General features: G+C 43.2%; 1 protein-coding gene across 4 annotated transcripts in view; it reads right to left on the bottom strand.

Moving 5' to 3' along the window:
* Positions 1 to 19,293, bottom strand: part of TNIK (TRAF2 and NCK interacting kinase) — a 482,068-nt gene that overhangs the window by 104,862 nt on the left and 357,913 nt on the right. For all 4 annotated transcript variants that reach the window (XM_064275470.1, XM_064275471.1, XM_064275469.1 and 1 more), the window contains exons 10-12: positions 18,162 to 18,337; positions 13,713 to 13,779; positions 8,940 to 9,144 (exon numbers count right to left, since the gene is read on the bottom strand). In XM_064275470.1, the coding sequence (XP_064131540.1) occupies positions 8,940 to 9,144; positions 13,713 to 13,779; positions 18,162 to 18,337 (448 nt within the window). The remainder of the gene's footprint in view (positions 1 to 8,939; positions 9,145 to 13,712; positions 13,780 to 18,161; positions 18,338 to 19,293) is intronic.

Genomic DNA, 19,293 nt, shown 5'->3' on the forward strand with positions numbered 1-19,293 from the left:
TTGACCTGCTAGGTGGCCATTTAGATAGTATTAGATATAAGTGAATTCCTAATTATATTACAATAAATATTTTTTCTCAACACATGAATAAAAGCTTGTTAGTGTTGTTAGTTGCTGTCAAGTTGGCTCCGACTCATGGTAACCTTATGTGAAACAGAATGAAATGTTGCCAGGTCCTGAGCCATGTTCACGGTCACTGGTGTGTTCCGGTCCATTGTCGCAGCCACTGTGTACTTTGAGTGCCTTCCTACCTAGAGAACTCATCTTCCAGCACTGTAGCAGACACTATTCTGTTGTGATCCATAGGGTTTTCACTGACTAATTTTTGGAATCAGATCACTAGGCCTTTCTATCTAGTTTGTCTTAGTCTGGGCAAACCTGTCCACGATAGATGATTCTGCTGGTATTTGAAACATCACTGGCATAGCTTCCAACATCACGGCAACATGAAAGTCACCACAGTACAACAAACTGACAGATGGGTGGTGGGAATAAAAGCTTACCTGTTGGAAACCCTGGCGGCGCAATGGTTAAGAGCTACAGCTGGTAACCAAAAGTCAGCAGTTAGAATCCACCAGGCACTCCTTGGAAACTCTATGGGACAGTTCTACTCTGTCTTATAGGGTCACTATGAGTCGGAATTGACTCGATGGCAATGGGTTTGGGGGTTGCTAAAAAGTAATATGGTACATCTATTTTAACAAATGAAAGGAGTTCAAACTTTTGGAAAGTATTCCTTTGAATTTAGTCAAAAGCACCCACTCCAATAATAACTGCTAGTTGCCACTGAGCCAATTCTGACTCGTGGCGACCCCATGTGTACAGAGTAACTGCTCCATAGGTTTTCAAGGCTATGACCTTTCAGAAGCAGATTGCCCAGCCTGTCTTCCGAGGCACCTCTGGGTGAGTTTGAACCACCAACTTTTTGGCTAACAGTCAACTGTTTAACCACTTGCAGTAGCCAAGGATCTGGCAACAACAAGTAATTATTCAGTGCTTCTTATGTGTTGGTGCTGTCTTAGGCTTTCTATGAATTAACTCATCTAGTTTTTTAGTCCTCACAACATCCTTACAAGGTAAGTGTTACTGTTATTTCTAGTTTCACAGCTGAGAAAACTGAGGCATAGGAAAGTTAAGTAACTTACTCACGGGCGTGCATCTAATACAGAAGCTGGGGTTTGAACCTTGGCAGTTTTAGGGCTCAAGTTATTTGTGGTTAGTTGCTGTCGAGTAGATTCTGACTCATGGCAACCCCAAGTTATTTAGTAATCGAAACTTTACACTACCTTTCAACGAATTCTCCCAAATGCTTTTTTGCCCACAGGACTTTTCAAAGCTTCACTATGTTGTCCTGCATGCCGACTCTTAAAGAGATACACAGCTTTTCCCTTTTTTGGAAGGTGGGTGAGGGAGGTTGACTCAGAGCTTCTAGGAGAAACTGCTTAGGTTCCAAAGAATAACCTAACACACTGATGACTTCTCTGGGTTTGGGCTCCAGCAAGCGCAGCTTCCATGACACTGGCCTGGTTGTCCTGAGCAAAAGGGAAATGCTAGGAGAGAATGTGAGCAAAAGCTGACACCAAATGGGTGAGCCTGTAATTATGCAACACTCTCCAAGTGGAAGAAGTGAGGTGGGGTCATTAGCCATATTTAAGCTGGATTTGACAAGCCCTTCAAGGGCAAGATCTATCTAGCTCTTGGCAGCTGACGAAGTTCTTTCAGGTAACGTTTCCTGGTTAATCCTCAGAACAACCTTGGGTGTGGTAACAACCATTGCCATTAGCCTCCCTGAATAGCTGAGGAAACAGGGATGCAAGTAAGACTAAGAGGGTGCCCAGGGCATGCAGGTAGTACACGGAGGGTCTCCAATTCAAATGGACATTCTTTCACTCCAAATCCAGATCTTCTGACTTCCCCGTGCAGGTTGCTTCCCATTTCCCAGAGAGGAAATGAATGTGTTTCTGGAGATCAGTACCAGAAACTGCCATCTTAATGGCTACTTTTTTGTCATTGAAAACCAAGGATGCTGTTATCTTACTTCGCCTGTGGGCTGCATGCGTGGTTGAGTCCTTGAACTCCAGGCTCGAGTACTCAGTTTTCTTTGCTTCTACATCACCATACTCTCCTGGTGTTTCTCATTCATTCGTCTGTGGAATCATCTTTGCTGGCTTCTCCTCCACTACTGTGAGCTCTCAGAGCTCAGTCAGAGGCTTTCTTCTCTATGTGAACTTCATTACCAAAAACCAGTAATTCTCATTTGTGTTCCATCCTCAAGTCCCCTTCCATGACTACATTGATATAATCCAGCTGCATCCTTGACATCACCACTTCGCTGCCTCACGAGCTTCTTACACTATGTTCCAAACTGATCTTATCCTCCTCCTCCCAAACCTGGTCTTCCACCAGAATGATTCAGTCCAACATCAGGGAACCTTCTGTGACTGCTACTTCTCCCTCATCTCTGACGTCTGATCAACTCCCACACACTGTATTTCCTACAGTCTAAATCTCCCAAGTGTGTACACTCTCACTGCCATCCACCCAAAGCACCACCCTCTCTGGCTTGGACTAACTCATCTTCACCACCCACTCTTGCTTCTTTCCAGTCACTTTCCTTGCAGCAGCCACACTTTCTTTTTAAAAATGAAGATTTGGTTATATTCTCTTGGTAGAAACGTGTCAATGGCTTCCCACTATTCTCAGAATAAAATTCACATCTTTAACTTGGCCTATAAGGCCATGCATGACTGTGCCATGGCTCATCTGCCTAGCATCTCTGCATGCCACCCTCCTCTCCTTTAGATAGTCCTTGACCAACTGGCATCCAGGTCAGACTGGGTTCATGCTCCTGTTGTATACCTCTCTAGTATACATGTCTTCTCCATCATAACAGTCACGGCAATGATAATAAATGGTTATTTGGGTGACTATTTGCTTATTGCCTGTCTCCCTCACCAACTCCAGTCTTCTTGAGTGCAGACTGTATTCCCACTGAAAGCACAGGGCCTGCACAAAAGAGATATCCACTAAATGTCTAATGACTGCCTACAGGAATAGGAAAAAGGCTTTAATTCTACCTTACACTTTCAACAACAATTATAATAATAATTGAGTCCAATATCCTCTTTATTGTCACTCACAATGAAAAGTTAGAGGTTTATAGACCAATGTTCACTGCAGCACTATTCACAACAGCCAAAAGGTGGAAATAGCCTAAATGTCCATCAACAGATGAATGGGTAAACAAAATGTGGTACGTATACGCAATGGAATATTATTCAGCCATAAAGAGAAATGAAGTCCTGATACTTGCTACGACATAGATGAACTTTGAAAACATTATGCTGGGTGAAGCAAGTCAGTCACAAAAGGACAAATATTGTATGATCCCACTTACAGGGAAGAGGCAAATATATGAAGAACAATGTTTATTAGTGGTTACCTCGACTAGACGGCACTGGGTTGGGTAAGGGTACGGGGTGGGAGGGAGGAGGAAGGGGAGAGTCACTGCTTAGGGACACTGGGTTTCTGTTAATGACGGTGGAAGAATTTAGAAACAGACAGTGGTCATGGTTGGACAACATGATGAATGAATGAATGTCACTGAGTTGTACATGTAAAAATTGTTCAATTAGCAAATGGTCTGTTATACATATTTTTACCACATATACTCACACAAAAAGGTCAAGAAACACACATACAAACACGCACAAAAAATTAGAGACTTATAAGGAATTTACATTTGTAGACTTCCAGAGTCTCATTTTATACATTAGTGCCTCACTGGTATTGGCCAATGAGATACAGACGGTATTTCTTTAAAAAAATTTTTTGTTTTTTCAGGTAATGGAACCAAAGCCATATAAGAACATTTTTTAGTTAGAACTGATTGTTTTTATAACCAGACAATGTCATGATGGTCTTGAAGGGCACTAAATGGGACCTTGGTGGCTTGAAAAACTTAACATAATTCTCTGAAGAGCAAAATTTACTACTAGGGAGCAGGTCGAAGGCCTGGGATCAGTTTGATTCATTCCTGGGACTTAAAGATACCACCCCCAACAATGAAGGTAAAGAATGATCTCAGTAAGTTGGAAAACATATATAAATCACTAATCTCATTTCAAAACTCATGAGCAAAATCAAGTATTACCATAAATCTTCTACCCAAGATTAGTTTGAGATTACCAGAGTAGGAATGAGGTCTCAAGGTCCAGATTCCTGGATCCTAACTCCATGGCACAGAATAAAACAAGTTGTAATTTGTCTAGGCTAAATGGAAATTTTTATTGAGCTGAATAAATATAGAAGAGGCTGTCACTGTATTTTTTCTCTGTATCGATGGACTTATTCACCTTAGTTGGGTTTAATCAGGTTCCTGGAACTTAGTTGTAAATTGTACTTTATCACTGGTCAAAAGCTGAGAGTTTTGTACTCACCATTTAATTGGCCTGAAGTCATGTCCTTTTAATGAAGCTGCTGAGTGACTACATTCAGTTTATAGTCAAAGTTCTTCTAAGGATGTACAAACACTGATTTACAACCTAGGCAAATCCACATGGTTATGCATAAATAGCAAAGGACATTCAGCACTTCCTTGGAAATCTCTGGGGAGGTGATAAGTGAGAGCACTTAGCAGTATGAAGGCTCCAGCCCATATAAGCCCTGTGTTACCAAAGGGGCATCTCAGTGGCCTTTACCTGGAAATGAAATATATTTCCTGGGACACCTACAAAAGCTCATTTGATCCATAATGAAGCTAAATTAGCATGCCTGACTATGGGGTCTGGGAGTCCTTGGGTGGAGCAAACAGTTAATGCATTCGGCTGCTAACCAAAAGATGGCTCAATTCCACACAGAGTCACCTTGGAAGAAAGGCCTGGTGGGGTGATCTACTTAAAAAAAAAAAAATCAGTCATTGAAACCATATAGAGCACAGTTCCACTTGGACACACACAGGGTCACCATGAGTCAGAACTGACTCAACAGCTACTGGTTTGGATTTTACTTATGGGGTTTAACTATTTCTACATGACAGTGTAGTCCAAGTTCCTACTCAGGGCACCAGAAAACAAATCTCCACCACAGGCCAGGGCAGCAGATGTGGGTGAGTGCATTAGTTTCTTAGGGTGGTCATTACAAAGTACCACAGACTGGGTGGCTTAAAACAACAGAAACATATTCTCTCACACTTATGGAAGCCAGAAGTCCTAAGTCAAGTTGTTGGCAGAACCGCTGAAGGCTCTAGGAAGAATCACTCCTTGCCTCTTTCTAGCTTCTGGAGGCTCCCAGCAATCCTTGGCGTTCCTTGGCTTGTGGCTGCATCACTCTAGTCTCTGCTGCCATCTTCCCATGGATATTTTCTCTCTATGTCTCTGTGTTTTCTTATAACGAGTCATTGGATTTAGGGCCTATCCTAAGTCCAACATGATATCATCTCAAAAGCCTTCACTAATTATATCTGCAAAGACTCTATTTTAAAAAAAAATTATATTGTGAGGTTTCAGGTACACATGAGGTTTGGGGGGGAACATCACTCAACCCACTACAATGGGGATCCAGTATGAGCAAGAAGGGGGAGAGGAGTCTTTGGTGGCAGAGAGTATTATTTAGCTGTTTAGAATTTATAGCAGTCTATTTAATACCCTTTTTCCTTTTCTACTGAGCTGTGGAAACAAGATAAAGGATCCAAAGATAAAGCTGGTATAATCTACGGATGCCCTTTAACCACAAAGTTCACGTTTCCAGTTAGAAGCCAGGGCTCGTCCACAGACAAAGGGCTCCAGTCCTTCTGCACGCCAATGCCTTCTGTGCAAGCCAGGGCTAAGAGGGTGTGTTCCTGTGGCTACTTCTGCACCACCGATTCTGAACTCTGACTTACTTTCACAATACAGGCTCCAGAAAATGCCACTAGAGAAGACACAGCGGACCTCCGTACTACTCTGGGAGCATAAGAGCCAGAACCCAGTTCAAAGATGAGGTTCTGCTGAGTGCGGCTTCTTTGCCCTCGCTCAGAAACCGTTAAATTTTCAGAAGCAGAGGCCAGGTGAAGAGCTGACCATGGCTCATCAACAGAGAGGCAGGCCGTGTGCCGTGACTTAGGACGTGGGCTATGGAGTCCAATCTCTCTGTGTTTGAAACCTGGTTTCTTCTCAAGCTGTGTGACCTTTAGCAAGTTATTAACCTCCCCTAGACTCAGCTGCATTGTCTTCTGACTGGAAATAAGAGTATTTCCTATCTCACAGGATTATTGTGAGGATTAAATAAGACAATCCATATGGCCATACCTGTCATATGGCCAGTGCTCTGTAACTGTTAAAAATTATTAATATGGCAACTTGAAGAAAAAGGGTAGAAAGCACCAATCAATCATACCAAGTACCCAACTTGAAGAAAAAGGGTAGAAAGCACCAATCAATCATACCAAGTAGGAGGGGAAAAATATTAAAACCAAAAATACATCTTTCAATAAGACTTTGCATTAATTGGGGATCTAGGTCCAAAGACCAAAAGTTCTTATGTTACAGTTAAACAAAAAAGTAGGACATTCATGTAAGTGTGTGTGTGTGTGTGTGTGTGCGTGTGTGTGTGTGCATGTGTGCATGCATTCTGGAGTATTTTAAATGACTTATGTGATGAGAGTGGGGATTTTCTAGGGTCACACAGTGAGTGCTTTAACCTAAATGTAAGTGCAGTAGATCTTGAGGCAAGGACTCCACTAACTAGACAGGGAAAAGGCAAATGGTCAAGGTTTCCTGAATGTCATGCTCCAGTGAGGTGGGGGCCGCGGGGAACACTCTTAGAAAGAATAAACCACAAGCCAGGAAAGAAGCAGGGTGGGTGGGAATCCAGGGGGAGAGCCTGAGAGAGGTTTGATCAGAAGTCTAAAGGAGTCCAGACAGAAGACCCAACAGGAGGGAAATGGTGTGGCCCTGGATTGGGGGCCAGTCTGAGAATTTCAATCTGTGCCCAGGGGAGTAGCCAGAGGTTGTAGGCACCTCCCATTCCTACGCTTTGTACTTCACTTCTGACAGCTGCCTAATTAGCACCCAAGCCTCACGTTGCCCAGCCTCTGCCCACTCTGCCAGTTTCTGCTCCACAGCGTCGCGGTGCCTCTCTCTCTACCCTGTACTTCTCAGACAGAAGACAGCAGGCAGACTCCGAATTTCCCACATGCTAAGCATTCTTCACACTGACATTATGACAGACACATCTACTTAGATTGAAAGGTGCTTCGCTTGCCTACTGCTGTTTGTAGATACCTAAAAAGAGCAATTTTGAGAGCCAAGTTCAAGGTTTTGATTTCACATAGACATTGACTGTCTCAGACACCTCATGGGCTCTGGGGTCAGGAAGATCTGGTATGAATCTGGGCTTTATACTTACTAACCCTGTGAGATGAGACCAAATACTTCAGCTTGAACCTCAGTTTCTTCTTCTGTTAAATGGGAATTATATGCACAATACTTAAGAGATAATGAACATACACAAAGAGATAAGATATAAGAGATATAAGCTAAGCACCCACCACACCAGGTTTGTGGCCTACAGAGGCACTCAGTAATTCCAACTGGTGGGTACTATTGTTGCTGGTGTGCAAAATAACATTACAGAGACATAATGAGGGTGATGGGATTTACTGCAAACTGGAACTGAGGCCCTCAATGATTTAAACCCGGGAGATGTGACCTCGATGTACCATTTTAAAAGCAATCTGTTCCTTGTGTCTGCAATTCACCACGCTGTAACTCCACAATGGCCACCTGACAAAGCAAGTGAATCACTGTAACCTGTTAATGAGGAGCAAGACGGGGTTTGGGAGAATCACTGTGTAGTTAGTGACCTTTCATCTGCCTTCCAACTTCCCCAAGAGCTATGCTCTCTTAGTTTCCTAATTGTCTATAGACTTTGATTTCTCTGGCTGAAAAAGGAGGCCTTGGGGATCTGGGCAAGGTTCTGGGAAGGAGACTTTAATAAATTCCTGAAGACCACAAGAGCCAGGGCCTCACCCAGGACCAGTCATATAGGGAAGTATGGCTGCTGGTATGGTTTCCCAAACAGATTAGAGAAGTGTTCGCAGGTAAAAGCAGGTCTTGTCTACAAACTGGAGGACAGACAGTTGTTGGGAATGTGTGGATGGACTTGTGAAAGGCTTTTACCAGTGTTCAGAGGAGTGGCAACAGAGTATCAAGGGGCAGGACCTGCTTTCCACACTTGGTATTTCACCTATCTGCCTATTCACTGTGGTGACACATTCATTCGTATATTAACTCATTCACTCCAAGAATACTTAATTGCTGCTAACTGAAAGGTTGGCGTTTGAATCCACCCAGCAGCTCCACGGGAGAAACACCTGGCTAACTGCTTCTGTAAAGATTATAGCCTAGAAAACCCCATCGGGCAATTTTAGCCTGTCCCACGGTGTCACTACGTGTCAAAAATCGACTTGATGGCACCTAACACAACAACATGTGCTAGGCACTGTTTTAGGCCCTGGAAACAGTGAATAAAAGAGATGAAATCCTCGCCTTCACGGAGTTTACATTCTAGTGGGGAAGAGAGAGCCAAATGAAAGTACATGCAGGGTATGCTGGAAGGTGACAAGAACTATGCAAACACAGTAAACCAGGGAAAGGGAAGGGGCATGCTAGAGAGTGGCAGTGTGATTTTGAGAAAGGTCAGAGTGCATAGGTGATATCTGAATGAGACTTTAAGGGGCCAAGGCCTCACTTGCTTCTCTGTTGTGACCACACCACAATACCTACCACGGAAGCCCTTGCCAGGTAAGGGCACTAAGGCCTCATGCTCCTTTGCAGTCATGGTGTGCATGCTCCAAGCAGGCTGTGGGCCCTGCCTCAGGGTGGGACCTGGGTCTATGGTGACGCCAGGGTGACAAAGCCGAGGGTGGCCGGGTGCAGAGAGGCCTGGCAGGCCCTTACCTCCTCCAGCCGCCGCCGCTGCTCCTTCTGCTCCTCGATGCGCTTCTGGCGCTCAGCCAGAAGCTGCCGCTTGTGCTCCTCGTTCTCCCGCTGCTGCTGCTCCAGCTGCTGGCGCCGCAGGGCCTCTGAGCGCTCCTTGTTGGCCAGCTGGAGTCTCAGGAAGTCCCTGCGCAGCGTTGACTCCCCTGGCAGGTTCAGAATGGAGCTGTGGGTGGGACAGAGATAGATCAGGATCCACACGGGGCCAGGGGCCATCACTACTACAAGTCTGCAGATCACTCACCCACATGCGGGGAAGAAGCCACATGCTCTCACGTAGGTGCTAGATCCCCCATTAATGAAATCATTCACCCTCGAAAGACACTGTCAAGGCAGAAGACTGGTGTTTGGTCTCCCTTTCAGTATGGCTATTTGCATACTGCTGTCCATCCCTAGATGATATCACATTCCTGGGGTCATCATCCCTCTTCAGGACTGTCCACACACCTCCCTCACCCTTGTAACATGGCAAAGGTTTCTTTCCAAAAGACTTTAGCAAGTATGCAAGCCCTAAGCCTCAGAACGGTTCATTTTCACATTTAAGAAAGGCAAGAATAAAGCCACCAAATAAACGTTAGCAATGGTGAATCAGCCTGAGACTGGAAGAACTAGATGGTGCCCAGCTACCACCAATGACTGTCCTGACAGGGAACACAACAGAGAATCCCTGATGGAGCAGGAGAAAAGTGATGCAGACCTCAAATTCTAGTAAAAAGACCAGACTTAATGATCTGACTGAGATTGGAGGGACCCCAGAGATCATGGCCCCTGGACTCTCTTTTAGCCCAAAACTAAAACCATTCCCGAAGCTAACTCTTCAGACAAAGATTAGACTGGACTTTAAGACATAAAATGATATTGGTGAGAAGTGTGTTTCTTAGCTCAAGTAGACACATGAGACTATGTCTGGAGGTGAGATCAGAAGGCAGAGGGGGACAGCAGCTGGCTGAAACAAGTGTGGAGGGGAGTGTGCTGCCACATTGCAGGGAGAGCAACTAGTGTCATAACAATGTGTGTATAAGTTTTTGTATGAGAAACTGACTTGAAGAGTAAACTTACTTAAAGTACAATAAAAAAAACAGGGAAAAAAATTTAGCAGTGGCAAGCAGTAAGGAAATAGCTTTACTCAGATTAGTACATGGCTTTCCAGTTTAGAGATCATTTCACCCATGCTGCTCCTTGACTCCTCCTCACTCCAAATCCCATGAGGCAATAATTATCCTGCTCATGTGAAGACACAACTAGCCAGAGACGGAAAATGACCACGCCCATGTTGGCTAAGTCCGAGGAGTTCAGGGCTTGTCCACTGCACCACAAAGAGAAGTGAAATGGTTTATTTTCGGCCACAGAAGGAGCAGCTGGGACTTCCACACGGCTTACTGATTCTTAAGCACCATGCACCTCAGTTTCCTCATGTATAAAACGGTGGTTGTGCATGTGTGTATGCAACAGAGAGAGCGGGGGGACAGAGAACATCGGAACAAACTCCACCTGCCGTACTGGTAGACTAGGGCTGCCGTGTTTGTGTCTAACAGCACGTGAACAACTGGGAGGTAGCTTAACAGGGAGGAAACTTCATGGAAAATGGTTTGTATCTGTTCACTCTAACATAGCCTTTTTACTCTTTCTGGCAGCTTCTGTTTGAAATAAATCCATTAAACAATAACTACTGAGTACCTACTATGTGGCAGCCACTGTAACAGCCCCTAGAGGTACAGTGGTGACCAGATATACAAATTCTCTCCCAAGAGTTTATCTTCTTGTGAGACACCAGGCAGTTAGATAAATAAAAGATGAAAAATTGTAAATGACATAATTTTGGGTATCAGAAGGCTCTATAGAAAACATAAAAGAGTAATAGTTTAAGAGTGACTCAGTGGCAGGGGCCAGGGGTGAGGATTAAGGGATCTACTTTAGAGTAGATGGTCAGGAAAGACTTCTCTGAGAATGTGACAATTGAACAGAGACTCAAATGATGAAGAGTCAGTAGCATGAAGATGGAGGGGGAGAAGGGAAAGCAAGTGGGAACAGGTGTGGCCTTTTTGAGTCACTGACCATAGCTCATCTTGCTGGAGCACAGTGAGTAATAGAAAGAGTGATACAAGAGTAGGCAGAAAGAGAGGGCAGACTGGGGAAAGCTATGGGTCATGGAAGTCACAGAAAGGTTTAAAAGTAACATGAGTGGACTTGGTTGCTGAATGGACAATAGACTGCAGAGGGTATGAGGGCCAGCAGGGCCACCAGCTGGGGCACTACTTCAGCCACTCTGGGGAGAGGTGGTGGAGGCTTTAACCAGGATGGCAGTGGTGGGGATGGAGGCTGGGAGAAGGTCTTGGAAGTGGAGCTGATGGAAGTTGTTGATGGATCTGTTGTGTGGAGTGACTTGCAGGGTTCATCTTCAGCAGCTGGGTGATGGTGGTGGTGAGAATGGGGGTGGGGAATGCTGGGGGAAGAGCAGGTTTGGTGGCAGTTATCAAGGGTTCAAGGTTCTGTTTTGGAAAGTGGTTAGGGTGCTCTGTGAGATGCTGCCAAAAAATGACTCAAGGCCTTGTTCATGATGTTCTGTAGACAAAGCTTGGATCCTACCAATAATACCATTATTGCAACTCATGGTGACCCCACATGTGGTCAGAGTAGAACTGCTCCATAGGGTTTTCGATGGCTTGTTTTCTAGAAGTAGATCATGAGGCTTTTCTTCTGAGGAGCCCCTGAGTGGACAAGAACCTAGAACTGTCTAGTTAGCAGCCAAACATGTTAACAGTTTGTAGCACCCAATGACTGCTCCTAATAATAAGCCTCCTCTAAAACTTCCAGCTTTTGTGTAAAACTCTAAAAACAAAAAACAAAAAAATGGTACCTATCTATTTCAGAGGCCACACGTTCTGGGCAAAGGTGATAGGCTTTGTGAACCCAGCCTTACATACACACGAGGACATGTCAATAATATTAATTATGCTGAATCAATGTCTGGAGCTCTGAGCTGCATTTCCGACTTAATCATCAACTCAGTGTATGACCTCATTGTCACTCTCAGGCTGTTACTTCATTTCTAAAATGAGGTAATCACTGTCCCTTTCTACTTTTTAGGAATTCATGAAGATTAATTAGATGCGTCCATAAAAACAGGGCTAGGAACATAATCCTCAGTGTGCTACAATGACATGTTACAGCATAGAAGTGCTCGGGCATGGCTGGGGTGGCTAGGTTGGCCCATGAGGTGACTCCTAACACTCAGCTTAGCAAGTGTTATAAAAGATGGGGCTCTTGGTTCTACAGAAAGGGATGAGGATGGCTGACTCGACCATCTAGAACATAGTGCACACACAGTGCAATGGCTCCTTCGAAAGGAGGGCATTTGGTCCTCAACCTTACAGGAATGTTCACTTTCCATGGTATTACTTGACAGTCATCATCTTTATAACGGTAAACTTGGGATGGCCAACATATTAAGTATGAGATAGAAAGAAAGAACTGTCCTTCAGTCTTTGAGCTTGAGAAATCCTGTAGCAGGTGAAGATATGAAAACTGTATGGGTCTGTAAGCTAATTCTGTTTGCTTGGCAAGAATCCGGAAACCACGGTGGCATAGTAGTTAAGAGCTACAGCTGCTAACCAAAAGGTCGGCAGTTCGAATCCACTAGGTACTCCTTGGAAACCCTAAGGAATGGTTCTACTCTGTCCTATAGGGCCACTATGCGTCAGAATTGACTGACGGCAATGTGTTAGGAAGAATTCAGCTCTGTGGGTCTGAGTTAGCTAAAACAAGGCCTCTAGTTCATTCCTGCAGTAATAGAATTAAACTCGTTAGCCCCTTCCTTTGTCAGGAAGCTCTGCCTCAATGATATGGTCTGCGTCCTTCTCCTGGAGCACAAGGGTGTCACTGCTTAGATGGCTAGATGATGGGGACCCATATACCCTGGTGACCCTTCTGCTTGTGAGTTTACTGCAATGAATCTTCCCATTTACACTGCACAGTGCTATGGTGTGTGCTGTGTGCTGGACTTGCCAAGCCAAGAACACTGCTGCTACCAGCTGAATTTTCACAAAAGAGAAATCTTAGCAGGGTGAGTACACTAGCCTTAATTATTTATAAATACACAATAGAAAAAAGTCAGGATCAAAGTCAAGTGAAATTCAAAACACAAGGATGGTAACTGTAGGGCAGTACCTGATTCTGGAGTCCAACATGTGACAACAGGAATGGTATTAAAGTTTCTATTTAGGGTTCACCTCTAAAGTGTAATTTGATTTCCTGGAAATCATTTCCTCCTGGATTAGACTGTGGTGAAAATACCAAGGCATGTGACAAAGACAGTGGCTGCCTAAACAGGCTTCTCAAAGGTATGAAGTAATGAACTGAATAACTCAAGTCCTAAAACACTACCTCGGTCTCCAGAAAGTTGCAATTTTAAGTCCTTCCCATCCTGCATTACCCAGATAATTGCCTCCTATCCATTCCACATGTTACACATGTGAGGAAACGAGGCCTAAGACTATAAACCATAAATCTTGGGAGACGAGATAAAGAATATGCTGATTTCCACGTTTTCGTAAGAGTCTACCCAGGGAAACTTCCCCAAATTAATGAGTAGGTTCATGGGTAATAAATTAAAGAAGACCACCCTGGTAGACTCTTAAAGGTGAACCTATATATCAAAAGGAAGGTAGCAGTGAATTTCACACAAACATCAATTCAAAATGTGAAAATTAGAAGGTGTGGCACTCGCTCTCCTACCTGGGCTCTCCTGAATCATTCTCTTCCTCCTCTTCTTCACTTCCGCTGTACTCGTACTCTGTCTCATCTAGAGAGAGATTCACAGAATGTTAACCACACAAAAAGATGCTGCAGATCAGTGAAGTTCAGCCTCTTCCTTTTATAGAGAAGTAAATGAGGCCCAAAGAGTTGGAGTTATTGCTGAGCTGAAACCAGGCTCCATATCTCCCGACTTTTGGCCCAGCTGCAGAGAAAGATGTCATTCCCACCAGCTGGATTCAAGTACATGGAATTAAACCCATGCAAGGCTGTCCCAGTGAAGTCTAGATGTCCATCCCTAATGCCTAACTTTCACAGAAAAGACAAGACAAGGAAATGAAAAATAACCTTTCAGTTTCTGCTAACTCCCATTACAGAGCCACCCAAATCAATCTTTTATTGACTCACTGCACTGTTAACTTATTGTCCATATTAATCACTTTTTAAGTAGGAGCTTCATTACAACTTATATGGATTCACAAACTGCCATTAGCACAACACATTGTGCTAAATACTGTGCCATAATATGTGCTATTAATATATATATAGCTAAAAACTGTTTTGCTTGACCCACTGGGGACATTCATTCAATTCAGTGAAATATTAAGTGAATTAAGATGCAAAAATGAGTAAGACTGAGTCTTTGCTCTAGAGGAGATCAGAACCAAATAAATAAGTAAATACTCAAAGTCCCCCACGATCATGCAGAAAGGGAACAAACATGTATTGGCTGTCTCCCATGCCTGTCACCATGATAGACGCCTCACCTATGTTCCCTCATTTATTTCTTAGAACAATCCGCTAGGATAATGCATGTTTTTCAAGTGAGGATTCTGAGATTACAAGAGGTTAAGTGATATGACTGATATCATTTCATTAATCAAAGGTCGATCTGGGGTTTGGATTTAGAATTGAATCCAGAAATTTTCGGGCTTTAAAACCAGTGTTTTTACAACATATCAGAGAAAGTAGCAGCTAATTCCGCAAGTCATACTGGGGAAGGGGGAGAGTGAGGGCTTTGGAGAGGAAATAAACTGGTTCTGGGAGGGTCAGTAGCCCTTCTCCAGGTAGACAGCAGTTGAAAGAGGTGGAAGACGTTTGTACATCCTTAAAAAGGAACTGAAACTGCAATTTGGTGATGTTACCATCAGGAGGCAGAAGTCCAACTCAGAACTATTCAATTTGAACATAAGCTTAAATAAACATACTTTGCCAACCGTACTATTTAGCCACTATGGGCACAATAAAAACACACCAAAACTTGATGAGTTCAAGTACTTTTTTTAATCACAAATTAGCTTTGGATATTTAGATGTATCTGAAACTTTTGGGCTACTTATTTTGAAAGTATTATTTCATCAAAATGTAAAGAATCTGAACAAAGTGTTTTAATATTCCTTTCTGAAAGTTCAATATTCCAAACTTTCCTGAAATAGATAAACAGGGAGTTCAAAGTAAAAGGCAGAAATTTTATGTAATAAAGGAAATTATAGCAAGGAAAGAAGCATACAATTAATCCAATTACCTTCTACTCTCTAGGGTAAAAGCTTCATTTGTTAGGCTCCGGAATTTTAATACCTCACCAGAATTTGGTTTTATTGCTTTTATATTACTGGGCTAGATTAGCATGAGTTAATATATCTTAAGGAAAAACATCAGGTTAAAAAAAAAAGCAAAAACAAAAATATAAGGCAATGCAAAATAAAATTAATTGATTCTACCAAAAGCTGGTCATTGAGAGAGCTACTAAGAGAGTGAAAAAGTATTGAAGGGACCACACTAAGTCATTTTGACCAAACCGAGCAAATGGAATGAGACCTCATTTGATCAAATGTCTTTCCTTGGGGAACGGACAAAAATGAGACTAGAACTGTGGCTTCCTGAAGCCCTAAGCCCAAACAGGACTGGGTTCCTTAACTTATCATGTAACTCTTGAATATGCCCTGATGGCACAATGGGTAAGCACCTGGTTGCTAACAAAAAGGTCTCGGGTTTGAGCCCATCCAGCAGCTTCATGGGAGAAAAGACCTAGTAATCTTCTCCCATACGGATTTCAGTCTAGGAAACCTTATGAAGCAGTTCTACTGTGTTCCATAGAGTTGCTGTGAGTCAGAATTGACTTGATGGCACACAACGACAACGAAAAATCTTAACCTTCTACTTTGCAGAGATTGAACACATTAAGTCTATCTTCGTGGCATGGTGATTTCTGAATCACATTTCAGGGTTTGTGCCCCAAATATGAAAACAACCCAAGGCACAAGCTTTACCCGTTCTTATAGGTTGGAGGAGATGAGTCTATGCGTTCTCACTATACCAGTATGATTTACCCTTCAGTAGTACTGAAAATTACATTTCGGTATAGAATTACTTAACTAATTGTTTTTGTCACTGGTTGCTGCCAAGTTGGCTCTAACTCATGGAGACCTTATGTAATAACGGAATGAAACATTGCCCAATCCTGTGCCATTTTCATGACTGTTGGTATGTTTGAATTCATTGTTGCAGCTGTTGTGTTAATTCATCTTACTGATGGTTTCCATCATTTTTCTTGGCCTTCTACTTTACCAATCATAATAATAGCTAATATTAATGGAGTTCTTCTATGGGCCAGACATTGTGTTAAGCATTTTACATTCAGTACCTCTTTTAATCTTTGTAATAACCCCAGGAAATAGATAATATTTTTATACCTCACCCCTATTTTAAACATAAGAAGTTGGGATGAAGTTCATGTAACTGACAAGTGGTAGAGCTAGAACCTGGACACAAAACCTGGGCACAGGTAGTCTGAAAACAGAATTTGAGCACTTACTCTAGATACCCATAGTGCAATAAATTTCTTTTTCTAAAAGAAGTCTTCATTTAAGAGACATGGAATTGTTGTATGTCTGATAAACAGTTCTAAAATTTTGATCTCATGGAGTGGCCTGAGAACATCATTAGTAAATGGCAGTTGAAAAATCTGTTGTGGACTTTTTGATCTTACCTATTTCTCCTCATGCCTTTTTTTTCCTCTAGTTCCTCAAGCTAGGGCTGGCTCCCCAGCTCCTTGGGCCCTGAATGACACCTCATCCCTCTCCACAGACTTGGGAGATGGGCCTCCTTTTGGCCGAGTCTCATAACCGCCCTCTCCTGAGTCTAACCTCATCACACACTTTCCTCACAGTCTCCTAGCTGGATTCAGAAGGAACTCTAACCTTGAATCTTCACTGAAGATTTCTCCTCTGACCTATCCCTCCACTGATACTGCCTTGCCCACCCTTGACTTCCACATGCTAACTGCCCTTCCCTTAGTCCCCAGCTCACAGCTCGCCACATTCTAGGTATGAATTGCAGAGGCAAAGAAAGGGAATACTAATAAAAGGAGAGCAAGCCCTGTCTCACTGCTGCCCACTGCCCTTTGGACTGTGAAGAAAAGGGGGAGGGGTGGAGAGGATGGAAGCGACTGAAGCACATCACCATCTATCTCCCATCCTCCGTCCCTGATCTGTCCATCTACTCCCCACTCACCACACTCTCGTGCCCACCTTTCCAGCTCCATTCTGCCTCCTCATTGCCACCCCCCACCAGCTGCACCCTCCTGTTGTCCATCTGAGAGCCCTCACCTTCTCTGTCCTCTCCAGTTCTCCCTTCCCATACCTCAGCTTTCCTACCCAGCCCTCAACTGGCCATAAGCCTGCTCCCGACCATGTGAGTTATGCCTTCCTCTGGACAGTCAGGATGCTAGTTAAGGGATTGTGAGCCTCCATCCAAACAACTAGGGTACAGTTCCAGGACCCTAAGTTTGTACTCATGTCCTTCCCAATCATGTAGTGGGGGAAAAAAATAGGTATGTTTAACAGCTAGAGCCACAGAGATAAGAGTTCCTGTCTCTATAAAGACTCACATTTAAAGACTTTCCAGCTCAAAATTCAGTGTTCCATATAGCAAGCCTGGCAACCTAATAATCTTTTGTAATACTGCAACTATAAGAAAATTCATTCCAACTTCTAAATAATTGAATTACAATTAGCCTCAGAGCATAAGACCTTAAATGTTGAAGTCTGACAGCCCAGAAAAATGTCAACTAGGTGACTTTTTTTTAGGTTGTCTGTCTTCTGTAGGTTTTTAGTCTTCTAAACGTGAATATTCATTTCAATTAAGATAATCACTTGTTATATTGAAACACTTCATAGTATCACTCAACATGACTTTGCTCAGTGTCTGGGAGAGGCAATGTCTCTCATGGTTCCATTCTTTCATGAAAGGCTACATTTCAGCAGTCTCACTCCATTGATGCACGCAGGCTGTGATCTGGGAGGCAGTCCCTCACAGTAAAGAATAATGCAGGCCCATTTGAGATTGCCATGGTCACCTTCAATACATAAAGAGCCCGTGACTCACTCTGTCTTTTGTTTCCCTTACTGAAATACAAATGTGCTTGCTAACCTTTCTCTCCTCGCTTCTTCTTTGTTCTATCGATGTGGTCCTTGAGTTGAATGCGGACCTGTCGCTCATTAGGTTGGTCTCGTATAAATGGATGCTTCATCAGTTGTTCTGTTGCTGGTCGCTGGCTGTGATTCTTTACCAAGCAGCTCTCAATAAAAGACTGAAATTTTTTTGACCTGCAAATGAAAGAGATGAATTCACAGATAAAATGACAATCCATGGTAAGGCACAAATGGTTAAGTACTTGACTACTAGCTGAAAGGCTGGCAGTTCAAACCTACCCAGAGGCACCTCAGAAGACAGGCCTGGCGATTTGCTTATGAATGATCCCATACTTGAAAACCTTATGGAAGAGTCCTACTCTGCACACATGGGGTAGCCATAAATCAGAAATGACTCAACAGCAACAAACAACCACAAACTCAAGCCAATATAAGACTCAACCAACCCCAGAGTAGGTCCAATATTATAGCAGGCATGCCAGTCCAAAGGCATCACCACCATCAACGCACAACTGAGGCAACATGTGGGACTTATTCAAATGAAAACATTTTTTCATAGTTTACACTGGGCATCATATCTAGAAGGTTTATAGGAATGAAGAACCAGAGCTGGGCCTTAAAGAATTAGGAGAAAATCACTTCGGGAAAAGAACAATTCAGGCAAGGAAACAGGAAAAACTAGGGCTGGGAATGAGCCTCCCATATCTCAGGGGACACTGAGGTGAGTTGCCTAAATGAGGCAGAAAATGCAAGCTGGGGAAGAGTAAAATCAAAGTTGGATGGGTAAGGGGTGGTGGTGCATTTTGTAGAAATGAGGAAGATTCTTGTATAGTAAAATGAACTTTGCTTAGGTCAATTTTTTTATCAGTAATTTCAGAATGACTTTTGAACTTTGCTTTCCAATTAATAAGAACAGATGGTAAGTGTATACTTGCCATCAACCCAAGGACTTGGAAACTTAATTTTAAGGGACTAAGGTCATGCCCAGAAGCAAATTTATCTCCCTTGAAAAAGGCATTATTTCCTCAAAGAAAAGCCCTGTGTCAGAGCAGCACAGGGCAGTGGGGGAGGTGGTGAGAGATGCCGTACCACTGATTAGAACAGTATGGCAACAATGTGGTAAAGATTAA

The sequence above is a fragment of the Loxodonta africana genome, chromosome 23 (assembly GCF_030014295.1).
Source record: "Loxodonta africana isolate mLoxAfr1 chromosome 23, mLoxAfr1.hap2, whole genome shotgun sequence".
Classification (NCBI taxonomy): domain Eukaryota; kingdom Metazoa; phylum Chordata; class Mammalia; order Proboscidea; family Elephantidae; genus Loxodonta; species Loxodonta africana.